Genomic DNA, 18694 nt, shown 5'->3' on the forward strand with positions numbered 1-18694 from the left:
GGGGCCAGTTGGGGGCAAGCAGGCCGTCGGTGGGGGTCAGTTGGGGGTGATCAGGACAGCGGGGGAGGGGCAGTTTGGAGTGAGCAGGCCAGCAGGGGGGCAGTTGGGGGTGAGCAGGCCAGTGTGGGGGGAAGGTGGGGGCAAGCACACTGGCACGGGGGACAGTTGGGGGTAATCAGGCTGGTGGGGGGGTATTTGGGGGTGAGCAGGCCAGCAGTCAGAGTGGTTAGGGGCAATCAGGCAGGCAGGCAGTCAGGTGAGCGGTTAGGAGCCAGCAGTCACGGATTGCGAGAGGGATGTCCAACTGCCGGTTTAGGCCTGATCCCTGTAAACTGCAGTAGGACATCCTTCGAGGGGTCCCAGATTGGAGAGGGTGCAGGCTGGGCTGAGGGACACCCCCTGTGCATGAATTTCTTGCACTGGGCCTCTAATATATATATATTTGGGAGAGGACAAATAAAATACTCAACCTTATGACTTTTGGGGTATTTGATTTAAAAAATATCTTTTTGAAAGTACTGAAATCTGTATAAATATTAATACTGAAATACAAATTATTCTTAATTTTGAAAAGGTAAAACAAATGCAACATGAAAATGGGAAACCAAAGTATCATTTCAGAATTCCTCCTCCTGGGCCTGCCCATTGAACCAGATCAACAAGTCCTGTTCTATGTCCTGTTCCTGGCCATGTATCTTACCACCGTCCTGGGGAACCTCCTCATCATCGTGCTCATTCACCTGGACTCCCACCTCCACACACCCATGTATTTGTTTCTCAGCAATTTATCTTTCTCTGACCTCTGCTTCTCTTCAGTGACCATTCCCAAATTTTTGCACAACATGCAGAGCCAAGTCCCATCCATCCCCTATGCAGGCTGTCTGACCCAGATGTACTTCTTCCTGCTTTTTGCAGACCTGGAGAGCTTCCTCCTTGTGGCCATGGCCTATGACCGCTATGTGGCCATCTGCTTCCCCCTGCACTACACCACCATCATGAGCCCCAAGCTCTGTCTCTCCCTGGTGGTACTGTCCTGGGTGCTGACGACTTCCATCTCTTTGTTGCACACCTTGCTTATGGCTCGGCTGTCTTTCTGTGCTGACAATGTGATCCCTCACTTTTTCTGTGACATGTCAACTTTGCTAAAGTTGGCCTGCTCTGACATTCAGATAAATGAAATGATGATATTTATCTTGGGAGGGCTTGTTATTATTGTTCCATTCCTGTTGATCTTTTCATCCTATGCACGAATTGTATCATCCATCCTCAAAGTCCCTTCTGCTAGAGGTATCCGCAAGGCCTTCTCCACCTGTGGCTCCCACCTCTCCGTGGTGTCACTGTTCTATGGGACGATCATTGGCCTCTACTTGTGCCCTTCAGCCAGCAATTCTACTGTGAAGGAGACTATCATGGCTGTGATGTACACTGTGGTGACACCCATGCTGAACCCCTTCATCTATAGCCTGAGGAATCAGGACATAAAGGGGGCCTTGCAAAGAATCTTTACTAAGTGGACAATTCATTTTTCTTTGAGACAGTGACTCTAAAGATTAAAGTATGTTTTCAAACAGTAGGTGTAATAATGACAAGGACTAGTATTCTAAAGTTCTAGCAGCACTCAAGTGTGGCACTGCTAATGCAACTCATAGAGCACTTCTGGAGAGGAGTTCCCCCACATGTCACTAGGGGCGGGTCATTGTGCCTCTTGGGTTTATCACTGTATCCTACTTGTGATGTAGCACAAGGCTTGATGTGTAGCAGATGCTCAGTGGTTATTATTCAATCTTGAAGAAATACCACTCAACCTTGGTATTTATTGTACTTAAAAATTGTACAGTAGTTCCTAATTCTCCAATAAATCCAAATGACTCTGCCACTTTGGTACCTCACTTCTGCCAAACATACCTATTCCCTGAAGAATATCTTCCAATTTATTATGTGCATGCTTCTTAAATTTTCACTCTCCAGAATCATCATTTCTCCTCTTACTAATCTATTTGGTTCTTAATTTTCTTAATTCACCTATTTATTGATCACATTCTAAAATGATCTTTTTTCTTTAACTGCACCAATCATTTGCCAGTTAATGACAAATTACTTCTTTTGATAATATCTATATTTTTGGAAGAGAATTCCTCTTTTGAATTAAAATAATATGCTATGGAGTGGACCATTACATTTTGTTATGAATTGCTTAAGTTATAGACATTAAATGGTAGCCCCTATATAGGCTAAGGTAAAACAAATAATGACAGAAGGATTAGTATCTCTTATGAATCCCAGATAGATTATTTCCCCTCTGGAACATGATGCTGAAATTATTTGGTGCTTCATTTATTTCTTTTCTTACCAAGTGCTCTCTGATCTCTACAGTGCCTTGTGTAGTACACTGTGTCAGCTGGATATAGAATAAATATTTATTGATTTGATTTGAATGCATTTTCAAGTTTTTAAAAATTAATTTATACCTTAAAAAGCTCACCTTTTACAAGGTTTCCTAATAATGACAAAATTGGCTTCATTTATTCTTCAAAAATTGTTTCTATTACAAAAATAATACATTCTCACTGGGAAATATCCAAACAATAAAGAAATAATAATAAGACAGAATGTGAGGGTCCTTCATGAATTTGAGGACTCTGTTTCCTCTCATGAGGCAGTTAAAAGTTGGGAAATATTCAATGAACAGACTAACATTGCATATTATAATTAAATAGGGCTAACTTATACATGCTACTTTCTCATAGTTTTCATATAAAATACATTTTGAATTTGTCTTTTCATACAAGGACATGTAACTCTTTTAGAAGGTATGTAGTGTGTTGAGTGGACCCATTAACTATAATTTATTTAAATGATCTGTTCTTGATGAACATTTGGATTGTTTTCAGTTTTTCATTATTTTCAGCAATGCTTAGATTTTATTTTCTGGTCCATACATTTTTGGTGGACTTGTGCTGTGTTTCTAGGGACATAATCTTAGAAATGGGTGTACTAGATCAGAGGATATGAACATTCTATAATTGGGTAGAAATTGCCGAATTGCCTCCATGGAATTCTTCTAAGGTAAACTCCCTCCAAAAGTAAAGGAGACTAGCTGCTTTATTATGATGTTTCCAACACTGGATACACTTTACTTTCAAAGTATTTATCAACCCGATATCCAAAAAATGAGATTTTACTTTTTAAATGTTTAAAATATGTTTTTATTGTGTGTTTTTGTTTGTTTGTTTTTAAGAGAGAGGAAGGGAGTAGGGAGAGAGAGATAGAAACATTTATGAGGAACATCAGTTGGTTGCCTCCTGCATGCCTCCTACTGGGGATCAAGCCCACAACCCAGGCATGTGCCCTGACCAGGAAATGAACCAGTGACCTCTTGGTTCATAGGTGATGCTCAACCACTGAGCCACACCGGCTAGGCGAGATTTTACTTTTTTCTAAACTGAATTTCTGTATGTGTCAATGAGGTCAAACACCTCTTTACATTGATTAGCCATTTGCCTTTGGTGTGCTATTGTGCATGTGTTTTGCTTTGAGAAGATTTTTATTTTTTTAGAGTCAACAGTGCACTTTATTATACATCTTAGATTTAACATTTCATATATGGTTTTAAAGCTTCAATCAATAGTTCAATACAAAATAATAATAAATATAATTATATATAGAAATCTATCTATCTATATATCTATCTATCTATCTATATATCTATCTATCTATCTATGCAGCAGTGGTTCTCAGGCATAGAATTTAGGAGGAGATTGGGGCTTTTTTTCCCTAGCATATAGTGAATATTATGAACTATGATAGTAGAATGTTTCCACCTGACTTAGCTGCCTTTCTGATTGAATTTTATTACAGTGGACAGCTTTAGTCGGTATGATGTTGCTACCTGGAAACAATGAAATTTAAAATATTTTCTTGAAGTCTTTAAGATCTAAATGAGTACTTTTCTCTAACAGAACTCTAATGCCATCCAATGAAAATAATATTGTCCATAAAATATCTGGAGCATCAACCTAAGAATCACTGCCCATGGTTATTCAATGTCTTCCGGTCTCACAGGATGAGGCAATGGTATGATGGATTTCTTCTCAGTGTCCCTGGAAAGTGCTTTCCTCATATCATAAGCATCCTTGTCGGGCTCCCGGTTGCTGGCTGAATAAGTACTCTATGACCGTCCTATATACACTGTAGCCCAGCTGTTTGTACATATTGACTGCAACTTGGTTAGATACTCTTACAAAGAGATCAACAAAAAATCCACATTTCCTTTCTGAAATTTCCTCTAATAACTCCATAAGTTTAGCAGCCAAAACCAAGGCGTGAAATTCTGGGGCAACAGACAGAGCTGTGACATACCCATGCCATTCTTCCCTAGCAACTGAGCCTTCTGCTTTACCCATAATACAGCCCATTAACTCTCCACCAGGTGCCTCTGCAACAATGAGATACTCTGGCCACTGGGCAAGATACTGTAAATAAAAAGGAATTCCATACGTTTCTGTAAGTGGATCCAAGTTAATGTTGAAGCGGGACAGGTCGTCACAGGTGAAGGCCCGGAGCGTGGTCATTACCCCGCTGCCGCCAAAGCAGGCTCGCCGCGACTTCGCCCTCCCCGCCGGAAGTCCTGAGTAGATTTCTTTTTCCTTATTATGGATAGTCTCACTTTATCTTGTAGGTGACATTTCCCTCAGTTTTTTATTTATGTTTTGACTTTGGTGGTGGTGTATTCTTCCTATACTGAAGACTGTAAAATTCAAAGTAGATAAACAAGCTGATTTTCACTTCAGGATTTATCTTTTTTTATTTGACATGCTTAAAACAGGCTTTTCTATACCAAATTTAGATTATCCCATTCTTTTTTAAAATTTCTTTTAAAAATATATTTTTATTGATTTCCGGGAGGAAGAGAGAGGGAGGATAGAAACATCAATGATGAGAGATCATTCATCAGCTGCCTCCGGTACACCGGCTACTGGAGATCAAGCCCACAATCCAGGCATGTGCTCTGACTGGGAATTGAACCAGGACCTCCTAGTTCATAGGTTGACACTCAACCACTGAGCCACAGTTCACTTTTTTTCTAGTTCTTGTATAATTTTAGTTTCCATATCTTTATCTCTGATCCACCTGAAATTTGGCTTAAAGGCAACTACCTCCTTCACTTGCCCAGCAAGTTAGTTGTCCCCATCTTTGCTGACGTTAAAAACTACCTTTATAGTTTACTAAGTATTCATATATACTTGAGTCTATTTCTGGACTCTATTATATTGATGTCATCCTATTTATGTACTAGTACTATATAAGGTATACCTTCATAATTATACATTTTAAATACGTTGTGTGACAAGCCTTCCTCAATATACTTATCTTCCAAAACTTTCCCAACACATACATATTTTCAGATAGGTTTCAGATCTATCTTGTTAAATACTAACAAAAATCTGTTGGAAAGTTAACTGGAATTACATTGAATTATTACATTGACTTACGAAGGAGAGTGAGCTATTTATACAGTTGTCTTACAAACTATAAATAAGGAATATCTTTCCATTAATTCAAGTTTTTTTTTTCTTAGTTAAATGCTGTAGATTTCTTAATCTGGTATCTGTATATTACTTCTACATTTAGTCCTAGATATTTTACATTTTAAAAAATGTTTGGGGTGGTCACTGTTGTGCTTTTAGAGAGGCAATTATTTTTGTACTTAGAAGATTTATTTATTGTTTTGTATATCAACTTTGCAACAGTTCACCTAATTGAATTCTCTTATTGTTTTCGGTTGGGTATTGGAGATGTACAATCCAAGATAATATGAATATTGATAAGTATGCATAATCCTTTCAAATATTTAGCTATTTTCTTTCTCTTTTCTAATTGCTTTGAATACTACTGCAAGAATAATGTAAAACAAGCATGTTTCTAATGAGAATTTAAACATTATTGTGGGGCCCTGCTCTTTGTTCTCCAACAACCAAGGGAGAGAATGCTAGAATCTTCCAAATGGTTTTGGGCATGGTGAACTGGGAAGGCATAGCGAAATTTCTGTGCTTGTTGGCTGGTTCTCTGGAAGGAGGCAGCTTTGCAGAAGAGCCCACCACTGCATGGGGCGGCCACATCATGGCAGCACTGAGCTAGGTCACAGTGTCTACAAGTCCACGCCACCTCCACCTGCACACAAACACGAATCTTCTCGACCACCTTGGTTCCATGAAGATCTGAAAAGTTCTTACATGCACTGGTGGAGCCCAGACAGTCGCTGGGAGTTGAGGGCCAGTGTGTCTCCAGAAGCTACTAGAATAAGGTATGAAGGACCCTGTAGCAGCAGCTGAAGTCAGAGCCCAGAATCAGATGGAAGACATGGCTGAGTTTAAGAGAATCAGCAGAAGCAGAGAGCCCTGAGAAGGCCATCAGCTCCCTTCTCCAAAGAAAACTCACATGTGTTAATGCTAAAAGGAGCGATGCCAAGTTGCATCAGCAGTGGACATTAGCAGAGACCACCTCCCCCGCCCCTCTCCTGAAGTCAAAGGATATAGTATAAGCCTCAAGAATTTAGAAAAATGTAACAAAATCAACACAAGGAAAATAGGAAGGATTTACTAAATATAAAAGTGAAAAATTAGTGTGGAAAATCAAGAAACAATAGAGTAATAATAACAAATTTAATGTTGGTTCTTTGGAAATATTAATAACAGATAAAATGTGGGCATATAAAATAAGAAAAAAAGAGCAAAAGCATAAATACAGAAACTCTAGAGGTGGAAAATGAGCAAAAGAACAGCTGAAGAGGCCATTTAAAACCATGAAAACACTATATGCAACTTTAAAAAAAAATTGAAAATGTGAAGAAAATTACATTTTAAGAGCTTAAATGTTACTAAAATTTTCTCAGTATGGTGAAAAATTGAACAGACTAAAATAATTGAAGCAGAGGAATGTCTTAGCCTTATGACTTTGGGAAAGCTGCTTGGTTTCTCTAAGCCAGGTCCTCTCTGTGTGATGAGATTAATAATCTCCCCCGGAATCGTGTGAGGTTTAAACCAGATGTGTGTAGAGCACTGAGAACAGTGCCTGGCACATGAGCATTCCTCACTAAATGATTTCTTTTATTATTTTTACTAGCAGCCCGGTGCACGAAAATTTGTGCACTGGGGGTGGTGGTCCCTCAGCCCGGCCTGCCCCCTCTCACAGTCCGAGAGCCCTCAGGGGATGTCCTTGCAGCTGCCGGGGCTCACGGCTGCCTGAGCCCATGGCTGCCTGAGACCACAGCTGCCTGAGCCCATGGTTGCCTGAGCCCCAGGCTTTGCAGCCACTGTGGCTTTGTCTGGATAGACATCTGGAATACGTCCACCATAATTAGCATATTAGAATAGATTATAAGGATATCATTACATCATTGTGAAACATTGGGAAAGCATAAGTATACTAATAAAAGGATAATATGCAAATTAATCACGACACCCTCACAGTAACAACTGAACAGCAGGCTGCGCGGGGCGACAAGGTTGGCAGGGGGTTAGTGAGGGATGACCAAATGACTGACCAGCAAGCTGCATGGGGCGACCAGGGTGGCAGGGAGGGCAGTTAGGGGTGACCAGGCTGGCAGGGATGGCAGTGAGGGGCGACCAGGCCAGCAGGGAGGGCAGTAAGGGGTGACCAGGCTGGTGTGTGTGTGGGGGAAGATGAGGGTGACCAGGCTGGTGGGGAGGGGAAGTTGTGGGTGATCAGACCGGCAGGAGGGGGCAGTTAGGGGAGACCAAGCCAGCAGAGGGGAGCAGTGAGGGTTGACCAGGCCAGCAGGGAGGGGGAACAGTTGTGGGCAACCAGGCCATCAGGGGGGGGGGCAGTTGGGGACAATCAGGCTGGCAGGGGTGGTAGTTGGGGGTAACCAGGCCAGCAGGGGGGGGCAGTTAGGGGCGATCAGGCAGGCAGGGGGGGAGCAGTTAGGGGCGATCAGGCAGGCAGGCAGGCAGGTGAGCAGTTAGGAGCCAGCGGTCCCAGATTGTGAGAGGTATGTCTGACTGCCAGTTTCAGGCCGATCCCAGTCGGGCTGAAACTGGCAGTCGGACATCCCCCGAGGAGTCCTGGATTTGAGAGGGTCCAGGCTGGGCTGAGGGACCCCCCACCCCATGCATGAATTTCGTGCACCGGGCCTCTAGTTTATCAATAAGGGAATGGTTAAGCTGTGGAACATTAGAGTCTAGGGTGCTATGTCGTGAAGTTAAAAATGAAGACATTCTCTTTGTAGTGATGTGAGATCTCCTAGACATGTAGTTCCATGAAAAAGGGAAATTGCAGAATAATATGTAGAGAATGATATTATTTATGTTTCAAAACTGGGGAGGAACGATGGAGGCAGAGATAGAGAGAAAGGGAAGTACTGAGCTTATAACTGGGTTGGGAGTGGAGGTTGGATTGGGCAGTAATCAAGGAGAACTTAGTCTTTACCTCTGTTTTATTTTTCACCATGAATATGACGGATATTTAGGGAATTGAATATTTTTTAAAAACACAAAGATAGCTGTATCTTTCCTGGAGTTTCCAAAAGAGGAGTGTGAAAGGGTGTGGGCTACACTGCAGCACGCCCTATAAAACCTCTTTATAACCTTCTTAGACCTGCACTGTTTCTCAGACTCCCCTGGCTGATCACACTCTTCCTTCTTCCTCTCCATGCAGTTCAAGGCATATTCCCGGCTCCCCTATCTGAGCCCCCTTCATTTTTCCAAAATCTAAAAAGTAGACCCTGTTTCAAACTTTCAGGCAATACAGAAACGAGTTTAGTTTATAGTTATGTACCCATCCCTATGAACAAACACGTTTGCTTCCGATGCAATTTTTGATTTAACACGAAATAAGACACTGTAGGATCAAAATGGATAGTGCTTTGGAAAACTTAAAAAGGAGGGGAAGTGCTTTTGTAATTATTATTACTGAAATGCCAGAGAATACAGACCTGCCCTCACACCTCTCGGGGTGCAGCCCTCCGTCTGAGCATCCTTTTAAGGGCGCCCCTGACCTCTTTGTTGCGCAGGCTGTAGATGAAAGGGTTCAGGGTCGGGGTGAGCACCGCGTAGACCACGCTGGCCAGGCGGTTGTAGCGGGCCGAGTAGGCAGCCGATGGCCGGAAATAGACGGAGACGACAGAGCCGAAGAAGAGTGACACCACGACCAGGTGGGCCCCGCAGGTGGAGAAGGCGCGGCGCCGGCCCCCCGCCGACCGCAGTCGCAGCACCTCCACGAGGATGCGCGTGTAGGAGAGAGACACGAGGAGCAGCGGGGTCAGCACCACGGCCAGGCCCTCGGAGAAGATGGCAGCCTTCGGGGCCATCGTGTCCGAAGTCGTCAAGCTCAGCAACACCGTCTTGTCACAGAAGAAGTGGCGCACAGGAGAGGAGCGCGGGTAGGAGAGCGCCGAGAGGAGCAGCGTGTGCAGCAGCGCGTGCAGCTGGGACAGGGCCCAGGACGTGGCCACCAGCGCAGTGCAGCGCCCGGGCGTCAGGACCGCGGGGTAGAGCAGGGGCTGGCAGACGGCCACCGCGCGGTCGTAGGACATGGCTGCCAGGAGGTAGCTCTCGGTGATGCCCAGAGCCAAGAAAAAGTACATCTGGGCAAAGCACTCCCTGAAGGGCATGGCCTGGCCCGGGTGGAGCAGGCTGGCCAGCAGCCTGGGGACCGTGACCGTGGTGAAGCTGACGTCCACGAGGCTCAGGTGACCCAAGAAGTAATACATGGGGGAGCGGAGGGCCCCGTCGGACCGCACCACCACCACCATGCTCAGGTTGCCCAGGGCGTTGAGCAGGTAGATGCCAAGGAAGAGCAGGAACAACAGTGGGTGGGGGTCTGTGCTGTCCATCAGGCCGAGGAGGAGGAACTCGGGGGCGGAGGTGAGGTTGTCCAGGGCCATGCATTGGCCAGGCAGGTGGGGGTTCCAGGGGCGAGAGGAGGCAGCTGGGCTAAGTTCTGGCACCTCTAGGTAGTCTTCTGCATGTCGGTTCCATGTAATATTTTTAAACTTCTGCTTGCTAAAAATGGCTTGAAAACCACATTGCTCTCACCCAGTAATCCTAATTTTCTGAAGAAATTGAATCTCAGAAGGGTGTCCTAAGCTAGTGGGCAGTCTCAAGCTTTGGAGTAGATCAGACCAGATTGAGTCAGGCTCTACCACTCAAGTGGTGGGACCTCTTTGAGCCTCAGTTTCTTCTTTTTTCAACGAGAAAAGTAGTAGTAGCTATCCTGGAGTTGGTTGTGAGGATAAAGTCAATAATAAATTTAAAATATTTATCATAGTATTGAATATATACAAACACTCAAAAGTGTTTATATCTATCATCTATCTATATATCTATCTATCATCTATCCATCTATCATTATCATTTGCTTAATCAAACAAGGAGTTAGGGGCAGAATTGGGCCCCAGGCCATCTGAACACCCTTTGAAGTTTTCTCACAAAGCACCTTGTTGAATTCATTTATTCGCCACATATTATGAGCTAGCTTGGGAATTGGCAAACCTTTTTTGTAAAGGATCATATAGTAAATATTTTAGATTTGTGGGTCAGATGATTTCTGTTGCAGCTACTCAACTCTGCTGATGTACCATGAAAATAGCCATCAAGATATGTAAATGAATGGCCATGGATGTGTTCCAATAAAACTTTATTCACAAAAAATGTAAATGATTTGGCCTTTGTGACATAATTTATTGACTCAAGTGTGACATACTTTGGTGATTCCTGTGCTAGGTACTTGGGGAATAGAGATATGAGTGAGACTTAGTTTCTGCCTGCAAACAGTTTGACCTAATATAGCTTACAGAGTATTTCATACTTTACTAATTTTATGAACTAAGTGAGGGTAAATTATTCTGCCAGGAGGAGTTTGGGAAGAATTCAAAGATTTGAACTGGGTCTTAGAAAACAAATAGGGTTTTACCCAGCGGGCACAGTATGGAGGGGGAGGGCATCCGACTGGGGGTAGGGATTGTGTGAGGTTATTGCTAGAGGCACAGGATGGCACGGGGCAAGGTTTGACTTTGCTTTGACCTCATTGACAGAAAACTTCAAATTGAGTCAAGTGACTTCAGTGATCTCAGAAACAATGCATTCATTTGGTCCCCCACTCAATCGCTTCCTTAAAACACTTTTTTTTTTCTTCCATTGTTCCAAAACTTCTAGAAAGGTTCTCTTACTAGCCTATCCTGCTCCCGCTTTGCCAGGAAAGAGGGCCAGGTTTTGGTGAAATCCCAGAGATGGACTGTCATAGCAGGGAAGCTCTTGCAGAAAGGAGCTGCCGCTCACTGTCTTGCCCAGTGATCTGTCCACACAGTTTATGCAGTAAATATCATTGAGTGAAGCTTTTGAAGAGAAATGAGTGAAGACAGAGGTAAAGGGAAGGTGGAAATGAGGAGGTTATGGGCAAACTGCAGTGTCCCCTCCTGTCACTTTCCAGGAGAAGCCCTGGCTAGTTCCTATTTTTTTCATTTTCCTGCCTCTCTATTACTACCACCCATTGGCTGACATGATTTCCTAGAGAAATAATCTGCTTATTCCAACCTCATCCCTCCCTCTCCTCCATCATAGGCAGGAGTGTTGAAGAGCCAGAACCTTGCACATCTCCAATCCATCCTCCTGTGGGGTTCAGGGTTCTCCTCTGCAGAGCCCCTGACCCTCCCTCCCCACCCCCAATGGGCAGCTGTGTGACAGAGAGGAAAGAGCACTGGCCTTAGAGTCAGAGTCATCTGGTTTTAAATCCTGATTGGCCGTGTAAACATGGACCTCTCTTCATTTTATCTCCATTCTCCTCATCTAGAAAATGGGGATTATTCCTCTTACATGGTTGCCATCAAGATGAAATGAGGTAATGCAGTATATGCACAGAGCAGAGAATGGATGCCCAGTAGACATTTGTTCTCTTTTCCTCAACTTCTGATGGCTTCTCCCTGTTCCCTTGATGGAGGCAATCCAGTGCGCTGCTGGAGGGCCATAACTATATACCTATTTTTTTTTAATGTTTTTATTGACTTCAGAGAGAGGAAGGGAGGGGGAGAGAGAGAGCGAAACATCACTGATGAGAGAGAATTACTGATTGATCAGCTGCCTTCTGCACACCCCCCATTGGAGATCAAGCCCAGCACCTGGTATGTGCCCTGACCAGCAATCGAACCGTGACCTCATGGGTTGATGCTCAACCACTGAGCCACACTGGCTTGGCTATATACCTATTTTTTCTTAGTCTTAGGTGAAATCTGCTTCCCTGTAACTTCTACAAGTTTCGGCAACTGAGCGCTACTATACACTGAGTGGCCAGATTATTATGATCTCTGAACGCATAATAATCTGGCCACTCAGTGTATATCCTATATAATAAAAGTCTAATATGCAAATTGTCCCCTCAACCAGGAGTTCGACCAGCAGGCAGGCAGGCCAACCACCCATGTCCCCTCCCCCTGGCCAGGCTGGCCGGACCCCACCCATGCATGAATTCATGCACCGGGCCTCTAATACACACACACACACACACACACACACACACACACACACACACACACACTGAGTGGCCAGGTTATTATGCATTCAGAGATCATAATAATCTGGCCACTCAGTGTATATATCAAATCTGATTTCTCTGCAGCTTTTCACATAGTGCTGGAAAGAATTTATTCTAGGTCTAGGAAGTCTTCTTTTCTCCAACCCAAGCAGCCCTGGTGCCTTACGTTCTTTCTTAAAAGACCTAATTACCAGATCCTTTTTCATTGTGGTCACCCCGTGCTTTGTCAGCATTTTTCTTCATTGAACACAGTGCTCCAGCTGGAATTGGGCTGTGTGGACTTCCCAGGTGGCAGTATAACCGTTCAGCTCTACACCTCAGGCTTGTTTATTGAGTGCCTGCTTTGGGTGAGGCATTGTGTTGGTCTCAGGACCTAAAAGGTAGGTCAGTCATTGTCCTTGACCTCCAGCCATGCTCAATGTAATAAACACTACACTAACTGTATTGAACAGAGTACCAGCGATTTCCTCTGCTTGGCTGATTGGGAGGGGATTCCCAAGAAGAGGTGAGATTTAAACTGGGGTTGGAAGAATGAGTAGGAGATCACCAGTTAGAGACTTGGGAGTGGGAAGGACATTTCAGGCAGGGGAGAGAATGTGGAGGCAGAGGATGATGTTTTGTGGGTGGGGAGAGCTAAAATGTGGCCTCTTCCTTACCGCTCTAAGGCAGAGTGTGGTGGGGATGGGAGGCCGATAGGACCCAGGTGAGAAGACGCAGAGGAATGTTGGGTTTTCTCACCTGCAGGGCAGCATGTCAGGCCTCCAGTCTGTCCGTAGAGTGTGTGGGCTGGTCTCCCTCCAGGCTAGAGGTCTGCATTGTCTCCACCCAGAGACTTCAGCGTGTTTCCTGTGGGCTGGGGCAGCAGCCTTCGGGAGAGAGAAAACCAGAGCTGTAAGGCCCTGGGAATTCTGAGACATGTACTTTCCACCTAGCTTAACTGCCCTGCCAGGCTCCCGGTCGGGTACAGTGCAAGCTGTTCAGCTGGGCATCTGAAGCTTTCCATCATTGCTCCCAGCTTCCTTCTGCAGCCTTAGCACCAAGGGTTAGCTCCCTCTGCCAGCTGTCTTCTTCTCTCCTACCCTGCTAGAGAGGCTGAGTGGACTAGAGGGAATGAGGGTGTCTGGGAACCTAGACCACCTGTGCTGGCCCACTGTGCTCAGGGAATGCTATCACTCCTCTGCCCCTTTCTGCTCAAGAGGGAAGGGCTGGTTACAGATCACACAGCCAGGGCTCCCTGGCTGGACCCATGCTGAACTGTAGCCATCACCCCTAGAGCTGCGACTTCACTGTGCTTCCTTTGCTCAGGGAAGAGCCCTTTCTTCTGATCCCACTGTGAGCAGAGCAGGGAGGTGAAGCTGGGGACCCAGGTGCCCAGTCTCCCAGCATGGACCCTTTCGCAAACCCTTCCCTGAGCCCCAGGCTCACCTCAGCCCAGAGGTCCCACCTTACTCAGAAATCAAAAGAGGGAAAAGGGGCTGGAATTGCTGGAAGATTCATCCCAGGACAGCAGGATCAAAGGGTTGATGAAAGGGTTCAGGGTCGGGGTGAGCACATAACTTGGGGAGTTATGTTTGATGGATTATAGGGGTGCTATTCTCCATCTCCCCATGGCCCAGGTCAGAGATGCCAGTATCTCAGCCCTGCCCAGTTGGTGCCAGGGCAAGATGATTACTGCTCCTTGTTCTGAAAGCTTTTCACTGTTCTGTCCTCCTCTCTGGCTTGGCAAAGCAGCCCTCCTGAATCTGGTGGGGCAGACCTAATTCCCAAGCTAATCAATTTCTCCTGAGGATAGTCTCCATCACCCCCGCCCCCCCCAACTACTTACTCTCTCTTTCTCTCTCATCTGCCCTTCTTCTACCTGGTGTGTCTTTTAATGCTCACGGAACTGGTCGCCACATCCCAGGGGATGAGCCTCTTTTGAAAACATTGTTCAGCAACTACGGGGTGCCTGGTCCAACTGGGCTTCAGGGAGTATCAGAAGTCATGGAATGAGGGAGGTATTCAAGTCCTGCCAGCTGTGGGAGCCCGAACGAGTCTTTTTTCCCTTCTGTGTCTTCACTTTCCTTACTGGTACATGGAGAGGGATGAACTGACAGAGTCTGATGATCCCTTCATGTGGGAGGATGGGACATTCTGAGGATGCACCCTGGAAGTCAACATTCTGGTCAGGGAGAGATTTGGGTCTTAGAAGAGAAGCTGTGACTTGGGTGTTCAGGGAGCTCTTCTGGGAGGAATTGGGGTTTAAATGGAGAAGGATGGGAAGATTTGGATGAGGGGGAGGGCAGTGTATCTTGGAAGCACGTTTTATGCGGAGGGGGCACAGGGAAGTACAGAGGAAGGGAAAGGCTGCCTGTACAAGTTTCCAGTCGGAGAGAAGGCCCATCTGTCCATTTCCCTGCACTCTGGCATCCTGCTCTTGCTGGTTGCTGTGAAACCTGGGGGAAGGTGCTCAAATTATCTGCACATCAGGGTCTCACCTGTAAAATGGGAAAATAGCAGAACCTGCTTCACAGGGATGCGGGGAGGACCAGATGAGTTAGCGAATGTGAAGCCCTTAGGACAGTACCAGCGCACAGCAGGCACTGGCCACAAGTTGGCTGTTACTGTTATTATCTTGGGCTGTTTCTACTGTGCGTTTTAGGGTTTGTTCTTTCACCCTATGGACCTGGATTTTTTTTTAAAGGAACCACTTTGAATCTTTCCATTCCCCTATAAACATGAAATGAGATTGGTCAGCAATAGAGGCACTACATTGTGGACATGCCACAAGTTATTTAACCATCATTGTAATTTTGAAGAAATTATTAAGGAAGATATGTCAAAATTAACCTTTTTTTTCTTCCTTGAAGCTTTTCTAAGATCCAGGGTCAAAGAGGCAAACATTTCTGAAACTCATGATAAATGTGGAGAAGGAATTCATCAAGCAAGATTTTTACTAATTACACTACCATCAGCAATATTTCAACATGCCTTCTCCTGACTGTGAAATACTATTATGGTTTTCTATATTAATTTTCTTTTCTTGATTTTTGGCCCAATATTGCGTATTGGAGGTGTTTCCAGCCTGTTTACATCTCATCACCACCCTACCCCAACTGGGACCCCCTAAAACTGCACAGAAGCTTAGGGAACTCATGCTTTCTCACTATTCTGTAAGTTAGAACTTCTACAGGAAGGAATCAATAAATGAAGAAAGGTTAGTAGACAGAGAGGAGGGAGAGCCCAGTTGAATAATCTGAATAGATGGTTCTCATTGGAACAGTATTAATAGGGTACACAGGAGAGGCTAAAATGTTCTAAGGCATATTCTCAATGAGGTCCTGCAAGATCTTCTCTTGTTAAACCAAGAGAACTTTGTAAAGAAAGGTGCTCAACAAGAATGAGTTCTTGGGAAAATCCCCTTCTCAATTTTTAAAATAAAAAATTAGTGTTATCACTGTAGAATCCTATATAATAAAGAGGTATAATATGCAAATTGACCATCACTCCAACACACAAGATGGCTTCTTCCACGTGGTCAAAGATGGCCACCTCTATATGGACACAAGATGGCCGCCACAAGATGGTCGGCAGGGGAGGGCAGTTGTGGGTGATCAGGCCAGCAGGGGAGGGCAGTTGGGAGGGATCAGGCCAGCAAGGGAGGGCAGTTGGGGGTGATCAGGCCTGTAGGGGAGGGCAGTTGGGGGTGATCAGGCCTGTAGGGGAGGACAGTTGGGAGTGACCAGGCCTGCAGGTGAGGGCAGTTGGGGGTGACCAGACCAGCAGGGGAGGGCAGTTAGGGGCAACCAGGCCTGCAGGGTAGGATAGTTAGGGGCAACCAGGCCGGCAGGGGAGGGCAGTTAGGGGCAATCGGGCCAGCAGGGGAGGGCAGTTGTGGGCGACCAGGCTGGCAAGGGAGGACAATTAGGGGCAACCAAGTTGGCAGGGGAGGCAGTTAGGGGCAATCGGGCTGGCAGGGGAGGGCAGTTAGGGGCGACCAGGCTGGCAAGGGAGGGAAGTTAGGGGTGACTGGGCCAGCAGGGGAGGGCAGTTGGGGGCGACCAGGCCTGCAGGGGAGGACAGTTGGGGTGGACCCAAGCCTGCAGGGAGGGAAGTTGGGGGTGATCAGGCCTGCAGGGGAGGGCAGTTGGGGGCAACCAGGCCTGCAAGGGAGGACAGTTAGGGGCGACCAAGTTGGCAGGGGAGGCAGTTAGGGGCAATCGGGCTGGCAGGGGTGGGCAGTTAGGGGTGACCAGGCTGGCAAGGGAGGGAAGTTAGAGGTGACCGGGCCAGCAGGGGAGGGCAGTTGGGGGTGACCAGGCCTGTAGGGGAGGACAGTTAGGGGTGACCAGGCTGGCAGGGGAGGGCAGTTAGGGGCAATCGGGCCAGCAGGGGAGCAGTTAGGTGTCAATCAGGCTTGAAGAAGAATGGTTAAGGCAGTGGTCGGCAAACTGCGGCTCACGAGACACATTCAGCTCTTTGGCCCCTTGAGTGTGGCTCTTCCACAAAATACCATGGCCTGGGCGAGTTTATTTTGAAGAAGTGGTGTTAGAAAAAGTTTAAGTTTAAAAAATTTGGCTCTCAAAAGAAATTTCAATTGTTGTACTGTTGATATTTGGCTCTGTTGACTAATGAGTTTGCCAACCACTGGGTTAGGGGGTGATCAGGCTGGCAGGCAGAAGCAGTTAGGGGCAATCAGGCAGACAGGCAGGTGAGCGGTTGGGAGCCAGCAGTCCTGGATTGTGAGAGAGATGTCCAACTGCCTGTTTAGGCCCAGATTGGAGAGGGTGCAGGCTGGGCTGAAGGACACCCCTCCCCCTCCCCACCCCCCGTGCACGAATTTCATGCACCGGGCCTCTAGTATGAAATAAGTCTCTAAAACCAACTTCTATAACTTCTCCAACATCATTCACATTATGTGGAGATCTTTTTTAAATACAGATGTTGATTTAGTAGGTCTGGGGAAGACTTGTGATTCTGACTTTCCAACAAGCTTTCACATAAAGCAGATGCTGCTGCTTTGCAACCATACTTTGAATAGCAAGGTTCTAGAAAATTTGTAGGAAGGATTTTAGAAAAAAAAAAAAAAGAAATAATTTATTAAAAAATATAAAGAAGACTATACTGGATACCCCCCTACTTATCATTCATTCTCCCTTAATTCTCTATTTCCTTTTTTTTGGAATTTTTCTCCCTTCCTTTGTGGATAGGTTTGATGGGTCTGAATCCCAGTGCCAGATTCTCCCTGGCTAAGGAGTGGGCCCAGGATCCAAGAGAGGCCAGTTGGACACCCACTCCTGAGGTCCACATGTATATGGAGTTCACATCATCTATATATTCTCTTTCCCTTAAAATTATGCATTGAAATTCTTCCAAGTATTCAGGTGTTGCTTAAGTGCATGCTCATTGCTGTATGACATTCTCTCATATTAATGTACCACAGTATATTTTCATATTCTAATGATGATGGACATTTGTGTTTTCATGTGCTATTATGAATAATGCTCTATGAATATTCTTTATATGTGCCCCTTGGTATTGATTTAAATGAGTTTCTGTGATCATATTTTACATTCTCAAGAGCTCTTTTCTGGTATCTAACTATTCCTTTTTAAGGCCTCTTGTTTTTATTTCATAGGTTCAAAATCTCCTTTGTTTTATAAGGATGTTTATTATAGTTTTCTTTTTCTTCTTCCCCCACCCCACGTTACTTCTTTTTGTTTTTCCACTTTTGTTTGCACTTTCTGTCTTGTTATTCCTTTCTCACACATGTCATGTATTGACTGTCCTCATTACTTAAGGCAGAGGCCCCCAAAAGATGATTGGAAGTTCTGTGACAGGGTGAGGCAGTGGGACAATAGACATGACTGGCCTATTTAATTGGTTGATCTCTAACTATTGGTATAGGAATGCATTTATGTTGTCCTTGTCCTTGGAGCTTCCTGAGAAATAAATCTAATGAGTTGCCTGTGCCTACATCTTTCCACTGAATTTATCATCCTATTTGAGAAAGGAAGTGGTGCTTCAGCTTCTCTGACTCAATCAGTGACCAAGAGAGAACAATGAGCTCTCCTAAATTTTCTTACTGAGGCACAAACCATGTATATCTGCTACAGTTTCAACACTGCAGATCAGTGACTATAGATAACAGTGCCTGTGTCACTGGTCC

At 45.3% G+C, this 18694-nt stretch overlaps 2 protein-coding genes and 1 pseudogene across 2 annotated transcripts; 1 reads left to right on the top strand and 2 right to left on the bottom strand.

Annotated features, from left to right (window-relative positions):
- The first annotated feature begins 590 nt into the window (after nt 1-590).
- On the top strand, nt 591-1541 carry LOC103304436 (olfactory receptor-like protein DTMT). The gene has a single exon (XM_008161334.2). The coding sequence runs from the start codon at nt 591-593 to the stop codon at nt 1539-1541; it is 951 nt and encodes a 316-aa protein (XP_008159556.2).
- Nucleotides 1542-3984: 2443 nt separating this feature from the next.
- On the bottom strand, nt 3985-4571 carry LOC103304428 (N-alpha-acetyltransferase 20-like; annotated as a pseudogene).
- A 4388-nt stretch (nt 4572-8959) lies between these two features.
- On the bottom strand, nt 8960-9904 carry LOC103304437 (olfactory receptor 1E5). Its single transcript, XM_008161335.2, has one exon. The coding sequence runs from the start codon at nt 9902-9904 to the stop codon at nt 8960-8962; it is 945 nt and encodes a 314-aa protein (XP_008159557.2).
- Nucleotides 9905-18694: the final 8790 nt, after the last annotated feature.

The sequence above is a fragment of the Eptesicus fuscus genome, chromosome 20 (genome assembly GCF_027574615.1).
Source record: "Eptesicus fuscus isolate TK198812 chromosome 20, DD_ASM_mEF_20220401, whole genome shotgun sequence".
NCBI classification, from domain to species: Eukaryota; Metazoa; Chordata; class Mammalia; order Chiroptera; family Vespertilionidae; genus Eptesicus; species Eptesicus fuscus.

Excerpts from the sequence above, each read along its gene's own strand:
- LOC103304436 (XM_008161334.2), top strand. The coding sequence starts at position 591 with ATGAAAATGGGAAACCAAAGTATCATTTCAGAATTCCTCCTCCTGGGC.
- LOC103304437 (XM_008161335.2), bottom strand. The coding sequence starts at position 9,904 with ATGGCCCTGGACAACCTCACCTCCGCCCCCGAGTTCCTCCTCCTCGGC.